The 9629-nt window shown below is 39.1% G+C and overlaps 1 protein-coding gene across 1 annotated transcript; it reads right to left on the bottom strand.

Moving 5' to 3' along the window:
- Positions 1-512: 512 nt before the first annotated feature.
- On the bottom strand, positions 513-9346 carry LOC146481555 (p21-activated protein kinase-interacting protein 1-like). The gene is made up of 12 exons (XM_085108373.1): positions 9260-9346; positions 9071-9177; positions 8200-8252; positions 7399-7519; positions 5802-5876; positions 5519-5571; positions 4230-4312; positions 3724-3786; positions 3440-3537; positions 2785-2899; positions 1746-1944; positions 513-1328 (listed from the first exon to the last, which is right to left on the bottom strand). Exons 1-12 carry the CDS (start codon positions 9332-9334, stop codon positions 1129-1131), a joined length of 1242 nt encoding a protein of 413 aa, XP_084964499.1. The 5' UTR covers positions 9335-9346; the 3' UTR covers positions 513-1128.
- Positions 9347-9629: the final 283 nt, after the last annotated feature.

Raw genomic sequence — 9629 nt, 5'->3', positions numbered from 1 at the left:
GAAATGTACGGCCTTTCTTCTTCGGGGTATGTTTGAGATCGATGACTGACTACAGCAAATATATAATTATTATTGTGAGCCCGCGAACCCCTTCTACAGAGCGTTTCCATTCACGTGACTACTGGCCATATTGGTTTACTGAAACAAAAGAAAGTATTTGCATAAAGATAGAGTTTAATTCTCAGAGGTTTAGTTTGGGACACCAACATGGCCGCCATTTCTTTGTTTTGGGACACCAACATGGCCGTTGTGAAAACACTCTATACAAAAATCTTCAGATCATTGGTATTCTTTGGTCGAATGCGAGAGGTTTGGGGAAGGTGTATTTGACGGACTAGACTTCCCTAGAAGTCGAGCTCTGGTATCTTTTCTCGGAAAAGTTAAAAAACAAAACAAACAACAACAACAACCAAGCGCGAGGCGCTTGGGGGCGTACCAAAGATTGCCTGCGTAGAAGGTCATACGCAATACGGAGTTTTTGAACTAAATAAAGAAACTTTTTGACCTGAGAATCCGTTTATTTTATCTTGTTTAATTATTTCTACCTGTTCACCGTGAGTACTGTACTTTCATTTTCACAGCGTAAATATGGGTTAAAGCATCCCCGGAGAGCCAGGAGCACTGAGATAGTCAAGTCTGGAGGAAGTCAAAACGGTTAAGTCTACAAAAGAACGAACTCGAATGGGGTTAAAGTACATCTATTAATTGGTCAAGTCGGTTAAAAGAAACTGTGCCCTTCGGTAACAAGGTAGACGAGTTTTCCGGTGACTACCACCGTAGTAATAACTCAGGTCACTCAGCGACTCCAGAATAAAAATGATCGTCACAGTAATTGAACTGATCTCTGTTTCCTCTGGTCTACTTTAACTGGCTCCCCTTTTTCTCGTCGACAACTATAACTAATCGACCATTAGTTTGTTCTATTTCCATTGATAAACAGCGTTGTTGCGGCTGTAAACAACACAACACATCCTGATCCTGGCTGCATGGCGTCAAGCTAAAAGCGGTAACCTTCCCGTTCTGTGCTTCTTTTCCAAATGAAGTCCAGTTCTCAGAGATCTAACCGTTCTAGCACAGTCGGCAACGGCACCCGCCGTGTGCATCCGCTGTAGCCTCTCTTGCTGTAGCTTATTCCGTGTCGCCATCATTATCGCTTTCATCACTCTCCCCGCCCTCATTCACTTCCATATCTTCGGTATCGTTTTCCATCTTTTCGCTCGCGGCACTCGCCCCTCCATCTTTTGCCTTGTGAGTGCCCGAGTCGTGGCGTTTCTTGGCAGATTTCTTCTTCTTCTTTGTCCGGTGCTTTTTCTTCTTGGGTTCGTCGCCTGTTGATCGCAGACAACAAAAAGCAAGTGTTGTTAGCGGATAAATAAAAATACCTTCACTTGAATTGGGCTAAACGACTGCTGCGAATGAGAGCGCATAACATGCGGGGGTGACAGCAAACTAACATTATTAAATCTTCAACCAAGACCCAATTGTGGCAGCACTCTTACTTCCTCTTCGTTGGCCGCTATATATCGTTTCCAGTTTCCCGGGGGAACTGTTTTCTAAGCGAAACGAAAATAGAGCCTGATCACCGTTTACATCCACGGGTATAAAATAATTCTCCTGGTTGCTACATGATACAGAGCCCTGAGCAAAGCGGTTACATAATGTCCAGATACAAGGCACTTTCTACCCTCCCCCCACCCCCCTCACCAAGAAATCGCTGTTCATAAATCGGTTAAGAACTCCAGTACCTGAAGCACTTGTTGTTCGTCTGTCTGCTTTCCCTTTTTCTTTTTTCTTCTTCTCCTTTGCTGGCCGTTCAAGCTCTAATGCCATTTCCTCTGCAGGTGGTTCAAGCTTCTTTGGGCGCGTTTTTCTACCAATAACTGTGAGGCAGGTCGGTCTACCGGGCACTTCATATCTGGCTACAAGCTTGGCTTCCTCTTCAAACTGTCAAATGCAATCATCAAGGAATGAAGTTTAGCGAGGTTTTCAAGAGGGTGCTGAAAGTAACTGCCGTTAAATTTTAAGGCTGGCTTTGATTTCGCTGTAATTGTTACGTTCTGTGATTGGTAAGAAAACTTCGCCCAACTTTCTTGACCAGTTAGAAGTAAAACAAACCCAAAAGTACAATTCACAGTTAGCCTAAAATTATTACACAGAAATAATAATTAATAATGAAAAACCGAGATCGTGAATAGACTCACCGAGATGAGTTCTGTGAAAATGTGAAGTTTCGGAGAAATCAGCTTCAAAGTCAAGGAAATATGGAAGTTTGAATTTTACGATTTTTACAAAGCCCACGCGCCATACATTTCTTTGTAAAATCATTTTTTTTTTAATTTTGATAATTATTTCCTCGAATATAAAAATAAAAAGAGATCTCTACAAAACTTCACAGTTTTGCTAAATTCTGTATAGCGAATTCATTTCTGAATTCGTTTTCAACTCAAGATTTCCCGTATTAATAAAAACCTGACACGCTAACCCCGAATTGTGCTATTGAGCTTATCTGATTCTTGCAACAGACTAGGTAGCCTGTGTACAGCCGCCCTGAGGGGAGGGGGTGGCCGTACAAAGGCTATAGACTAGGCCGAATGCCTAGTCGATCCCCTCGCCGAATGAAACAACCCTTAATATATTAGTTACTAAAAGCTGATGATGTTTCAATGCATTACTAGTCAATATTATTTCTCTTTTCTCCAAACCTCGACTAATTACAATGGCTTACCATTGTAAAGAATATCGACTGAGAAGGCTAGGAGACTAAAAACAAGCAGAAATTCTCACATTGTCAGGATTAAAAGCCCAGCCTCTTAAATCTCCATCAGATGAAACTGAAAACAACAGCAATCGATTGTATTCCTCCTTCAGTAAATCGTCCGTCATACTGAGATCCTTAACCCTGCAAAACGTTACAGAATTAACTCACTGGTGTATGTACATTAGTCAGTCCTGACGAGGAATTTTTCAACTTGAAACAACAGCTCAATGGAATGATCCTGTTTTCGTATAATCCTTTTTCGTTTTTGTTTTTCATAGCAAGGTTTAAAATAGTTTATGCATGTAATTCTGCGATACAAGTGCTACTTGCACCTGATGGCAGTGTGTTTTTAAACTCAAAAACCGCTGCAAAAATGAAGGCTACACTGTATTCAATCCAGCAACATCTATATCAGTACTGAGGCAAGGTCGAGGCAAACACTGGAGAGTATTTTTGACACAAAATGGCTAGAGTAGATGGTAGCCTTTACTCTAGCAAACGCATACAGGAGAACTGGAAGCACCCCCACCCCCTCCCAACCACCACCACACGCATCCAGGAAAGCTTACCCCTACACTAGCACTGCAGTTCAACTCTTATGCTGCATAAGACATTGCAGATAAAATGCTCATTATTTATGTTAGGTGGGTACTACGCTTATTGTTATTTATTATTAATCACCTGCTTGCATGTCCTTTTAATGTCTGGAGACACTGCTCCTTTTCAATGTCCAAAATTCTTATGCTTTCAAACTCGCCGCCTGCTGCAAGGATGTTTTCCTAGAATGGATAACGCTACATTTAACCCAGATGAAAAAATAATGAAAGATAAACAGCGGTTCCATGAAACTTTTCTTATATGTTGGCGTTGATTATGTGAACTCAAACATTTCAGTAAGCTGCTGCGTATTCAACAGGCCATGCACCATACTTCTACACTGAATAAGACATATTACAGATACTTACTGAAAGAAACTCCAAGGCTAACACATATCTGGAAAATTCCATAGTAAATGACAATGCAGCTGTCTAATAACAACAACAACAACAACAACAAAAAAAAAAACATACATTAACCCCTGATGGATAGTCAATATTTTAAGCCTCCTTGGAGGCTTTTAAAAAGGAATGGACACCTCTATAAATAAATTTTAAGAAGATCACTGATTTTGTTTGATAACAAGGAAACATAAAGTGCGAGATGAATGAGATTTTGAAACTGTACACGTATCATTTGGAACAAACCATACACTGTACATGTAGCATGTTGACTGAATAGTATTACATTGCGATGTTTAACTCTGAAGTTGACATCTGCTCACATATTTGCCAGAACAGTTACACCTGAATGTCACCCAAAATTGTCTTATTTCAGAGGACTAAACCAGCACCCAGATGATCATGCTAGACTCCTGGGGTTCACTTTACTAATAACAAAACTATTCAACATGTGTCTGAATAAAGATACTCACTGCAAGCTTATAAACAACTACTTTGTTTCCAACAGCCACTGCGTAACTGTCTCCTAGTGGAGACCACTTGACTATCAGAGCAGCTAAAGATGGACATCGTATAAAAACATCATTAGTTATAATTAACAATAAGATACAATGTACAAGTTACAATTACAGACCTGTACACATTTAAGATTAAATGAAAATAATAGTCCTCTACAAGCAACTTTGGTTAGGAATTGAATTTTCAAAAAATTATGTATCAGTATTGTCTACTACTGGGAGTGGACCAACAGTCAAACAGACTTCCTTGCATGGATGCCTCCCTTGTACTGGTTCAACCATGGTATTTTCCACAGACCAGCAACACTTTCCATACCTGACATTACAAAATCACAAATACATGTGGGGTCACTATCCCCACCCCCCCCCCTCCCCAACTCTCCCAGCCACAACACACATACAGCTGTACCAGTGAAAGAAAACATTTTATATCGCACTGCTGGTGGGCCACCACTGCTCTAACAACAACATTATTATCTACCTTAATTCCTGCAGAACTTGTATACATAGCAGTTTGGTGTGTTCTTCATAAAATAGAAAGCCTTCTTTTCAGTTCAACAATAATTATTAATTTATCTAAGCGTCCTTTATGTCATATATTTTGCACATTAAAGGCAGGGGCATAACTTAAAAACCGCAAGGTTCATTCATTCCCTTGACTCGACTTTTTACACACATCTCATCCCTAATATGTTGTAATTTATTGTAATTTGCAGTAGCTATTGTGTATTAGGTGTCAAGAGCTCTTGAAGTTGTTGTTTGAAGATGTTTCCATAGTTTCAATACTATACCTGCCAACTTTTTTCTCAGTCAAATGCGTGAGATTTTTGTCTTGTTCTAACCTGGATTTCCGAAAACGTCTGAGTCACTTCCGAAGATTTTCGATGATTTTCTGAAGACTTACCAATGTTGCCGAAAATGTCCGAAGATATTCCGACGACCTTCGAACACGTTAATACGTTTCAAACAGATTGTACGCATTTGAAAGCTTTTGCGATTGTTGTATAAAAGAGCAAAGAAATATAATACATAACAAATCTGAAATGAAATGAAATGAAATTGTTTTTAGAACAGCTCGTCCGTATTTGTGAGTCAGGCGTGAGAAATTGTCCTCGATGCGTGAGATCGATGTCTTTAGTCCGCAGGCGTGAGACGTGAGAGTTGACAGGTATACAATACAATGGCCACTCGTTCAAGACAAGCAATAGGGAACACATATTGACATCCATAAAAAAACTTCTTACCTTCCTTGATATTTGTAACATATGCTGATTTGCCAGTCACAAGATTCCATGTTCTGTAAAAGCAAATGAAATACAGTATTAGTGTACAGTAGTTGTGGGTTACAAATTACATGCAAATATTTCCCAGCACCAGAATCTGAAAATTTAACCCTAAAGTTACATGTATCCTAATGTTATGAACAGATGTGAATACTACTAAGACACCTTGAGAATTATTTTATTTTTTCAAAGGTTATTATTGTTCCTGAGAAAAAGATTGCATGAACTTAATACCAAGACTAACCTTAAAGTCTTGTCTTTAGATACTGAGAGGGCAAGTCGACCAGATGGATGCACCGAAACAGAATTCACATGACCCCTGAATGAAGAATGCACAGCACTCAGACCTGACTATCAGTCTATGTAAATTATATACACTGTAATTTCAAAATCAAACCATGTCACCGCAGCTTTATGTAAGTTTTATACACAGCATCCTGGAAAAGCAGCTTTTAAAATGCTTCACTTTATCTTTAGTCAGGCAGTCAGTCAGTCAGTCAGTTATTGTAGTTAGTTACAATGTAGTCAGCCAGTCAGTCGGTCAGTCAGTCAGTCAGTTAGTCAGTTAGTTAGTTACATTGTACAATGTAGTTAGTTAGTCAGTCAGTAAGTCAGTCAGTCAGTCAGTTAGTTAGATAGTTAGTCAGTCAGTCAATCAGTCAGTCAGTCAGTCCATCAGTCCATCAGTCAGTTAGTTAGTTACAATGTAGTTAGTCAGTCAGTCAGTCAGTTACTTAGTCAGTCAGCCAGTCTGTTAGTTAAATAGTTAGACAGTCAGTCAGTCAGTCAGTTAGTTACTGTAGTTAGTTCTAAAGTTAGTTAGTTAGTTAGTTAGTTAGTAAGTTAGTTAGTTAGTTAGTTGCATGTAGTCAGTCAGTTACTGCAGTTAGTTACAGTGTAGTTAGTTAATTTGTCAATTTGTTTGTTTCCTAAACTTACTGTAATTACAATGTAGCTGAAGGATTACCTGTACTGTGTCTAAATAAAATTACCTATCCTATATGTACCATTCAACAATACAACCATGCATGTTGCACTAGTAAAATGAGACAAACAACTGAAAGCTTTTATGCAAGAATGAAGTCCAACTGAAAAAGACTGATCTAGTAAAGGTATATCCATAGCAGGTGAACTTGTCAATAAATATTATTGAACGGTGGTAGGCAAGAACCTCCTTGCATATAGTTACTCTTTCAACTTTAGGACAATGTTTTTTGGTTGGCTTGATACAGTAGTTCCTGCACATGGCCTTCAGTTTATGTATAGAACACTGGACATCATGCTTTTTCCAGTAGTCTGTGCTTCATTTTTGTGGAAAAAATTATTGTAAACCTTGCATTTTGACTGGCAGTTGGCATGAAAACCACTAGTCAAGAGAGGTTTCAAAAAACTTCCATAAGTCAACAAAAGTTGCCCAAAAACTTTGCAGCACTGCAAAGATGCAAAACACAGCAGTGTAAATTTTAGCCTGCAATGCAGGCATTTTATGGCAGCACGCGAAAGCCAGAATCTCAGTTAAACGTTAAGTGGCAGCTACCAGTTGTTCAAAGCCTGATTAAGATAATCCTGGGTTAACATGAACTTTGATTGATTTTAATCTAATTAATGAAAACGTTTCAAAATGATTTTTGTTCCTCAGTTTTACCTTAGACTTTTCTTTACCATTAGCTTAAAATTAGCTTTTAAAAACATTTTCTAATGAGCGAGATGAAAACCTCGGTTAATTTTTAATCGTGGATTAGTGTAAATCAGCTTTCGAATAACTGGGCCTCGCATTGCAGGCTATGTAAATTTAGGTTAGATGTTTACTGTTATATACAGGTCCTGTAAGTACATGATACCTGTGGCCTTTTAAAGTTTTCAAGCAGTCCCATGTACGACACTCCCAAACACAAATGGTGCGATCCTCACTTGCACTTAGCATGTGTGTGTCGTTATGAAATGTTAAACATGTGATTGAACCTAGAATATAAGAAAATAAGAATGAAAAAATGCAACATTTCAGTGTTGCAGACCTTACTGTTGTCAAATTATTGGTTAGTATTCATTGATAACTTTTTTTACATCCTTTTGAATATGGTCTGATAGCCACCACAGGGCTGTCGCTAAGCAGCTCCACAAGGAAAGTACACTGTCAAAAAACAACTCAAAATAAAGGTGTCCCATTCATGTTATATTTAGCCCAGTTTCAAACTCTCTATTTAGCCAACTATCTTTGCTGTAACTGTGGGTCATAACAGCCAGTTGTTAGCTACAAATGACAGCCTTACTTCTATTCCAACTGGCCAATCAAATCCAAGGACAAAAGGGGTGGTATCTAAGTGCTTAAATCAACGTGACACTTTATGACTGCGCAACACAGTTCTTTCTGTTACAAGTGTTTCTTTTGCAAGGAGGAAACACAACAACTGAAACACAAGACCTGCATTGCCAACTTGTAAGGCTGCCCAACAACAATCTGTACAGTACCATTGAAGGATTTGTATGTGAAATGAAGGAAATGAACCAGCTCAGTAGTTGTATAGATGAAATGGAGATTATTGGATGTCCTGTTGGCTGGCTGTGTCATCTGCAGACAACATATATAATGCATTATGACAACCTTAATCTGCATTTTACAGTCTACATGTAGCAACCCTTACCCTCATGCTGCATCAAGGCACCCAGCTCTCTGTGATCTTTCAGATTATACAATCTAATAAAAGAAGAACAATGAACCTAAACACTGTGCACAATATAGTGAATTCCAATTAAAATCTTACATAAAATTATATACACTGAAACACATGTTTGTGCTACATAATTTAATACAAAATAAACAAACAAAACCTGCGAGCAAACAAATTCTGGAAGTACAGCAGAACCCCATTAATAAAACGACCATCAGGCTGTGAAAATGTGGTGGTAATAATAGGGTGGTTGGATTAACAAGGTTGTAAAACTAAGGAAATAACTGGACTTTCAATTCATTTAGGGCACAAAAAAGTGGTCGTAATAACAAGGTGGACCACACACTAACACTAACCTGGGTCAAGATGAGTCCTAACTGGGCCTAGTTAAAGCCTAAATTGGGCATGTTTGCCAAAATTAGACCTACGACCATCTTGTCCCCTGTTTAGGGTTAGTGATCTGCAGAACCACAGCAGTCAGGTTACAGATACAGAATGTACTAGCCTAGGGTATTACATGTGCAATTTGGGACATTCCAAAATTTTTCCCAAACTTCCCTATATGTGATGGGTGGCATGGTTTCTGTCACAGGGGCTGTTGGAATGATTACTGTTTCAAAGAAACCCACAAAATTTTGACCCACTTAGATGTAATCTTCAAAGGTGCCGACATCTGACATTCCAAGGGGGGGAGGGGGAGTGAGAATATTAAAGTGGAACGTGCCAATGTGATGTATGAAGTACATTTAATTGAATGCCTACGGTAACTGTTCGAGGCTGTGCGAAAATCTTCCACTTAGCCCTCTCCACCTTTTTAAGTATCAATAAAGGGTGGTATCTTTACCTTATGGTTTCATCCGAACTTCCCGTGGCAAGGAATTGACCGTTGTTTGCGGCGCATTTGATACAGCCAGCGTGCTCCTTCTCAGCGAATTTCGGCTTTAACTTATACTGCTCAAGAAAAACGAAGAGGAAATTAACTTGTTATGAAACTTATCTGTTTCGTATCGGTTTTTACTATTTAATAATATACCTCAAGCTCTTCAAGTCCGCTAAGAACGTCAAATCCGACAAGAACTTGTTCGTATGTGCCTACAACGACCTCCATGTTGGATTTATTGACTTGGGAGCCAGGCCATCAATTCAGTTTCATAATGGGAGGAGCCGGTGAGTTTTGGACCCGATTGGGGTGGTGAGAGGCAAAAAGGGACCTAAATCAGAGAGACCACGACGACGACGCCAAACGAAAACGGGACTTTAAAATTACATTCGCGTTTTCTAAATAAATTCGCGATGACTTCTATTCATTTAGTTTGTGTAATGTGACCGAACAATCAAGGAGCTAACGTCGTAGGGGCGGCTCAGTAAAGTTCAGAAAGAGAAAGGGAAATTAATCATCATGC

The sequence above is a fragment of the Pavona decussata genome, unplaced genomic scaffold (genome assembly GCF_977016875.1).
Source record: "Pavona decussata unplaced genomic scaffold, jaPavDecu1.1 SCAFFOLD_49, whole genome shotgun sequence".
Lineage (NCBI taxonomy): Eukaryota > Metazoa > Cnidaria > Anthozoa > Scleractinia > Agariciidae > Pavona > Pavona decussata.
The sequence above is the reverse complement of the archived record's forward strand: the minus strand, read 5'-3'. Positions and strand labels throughout refer to the sequence as shown.

Coding starts and splice junctions, on each gene's coding strand:
- LOC146481555 (XM_085108373.1), bottom strand. CDS start 9,334: ATGGAGGTCGTTGTAGGCACATACGAACAAGTTCTTGTCGGATTTGAC. Junction 8,253..9,070: donor AGTTCGGATGAAACCATAAG/GTAAAGATACCA, acceptor TTCTTTTATTAG/ATTGTATAATCTGAAAGATC. Junction 5,572..5,801: donor TCTAAAGACAAGACTTTAAG/GTTAGTCTTGGT, acceptor TTGCTTTTACAG/AACATGGAATCTTGTGACTG.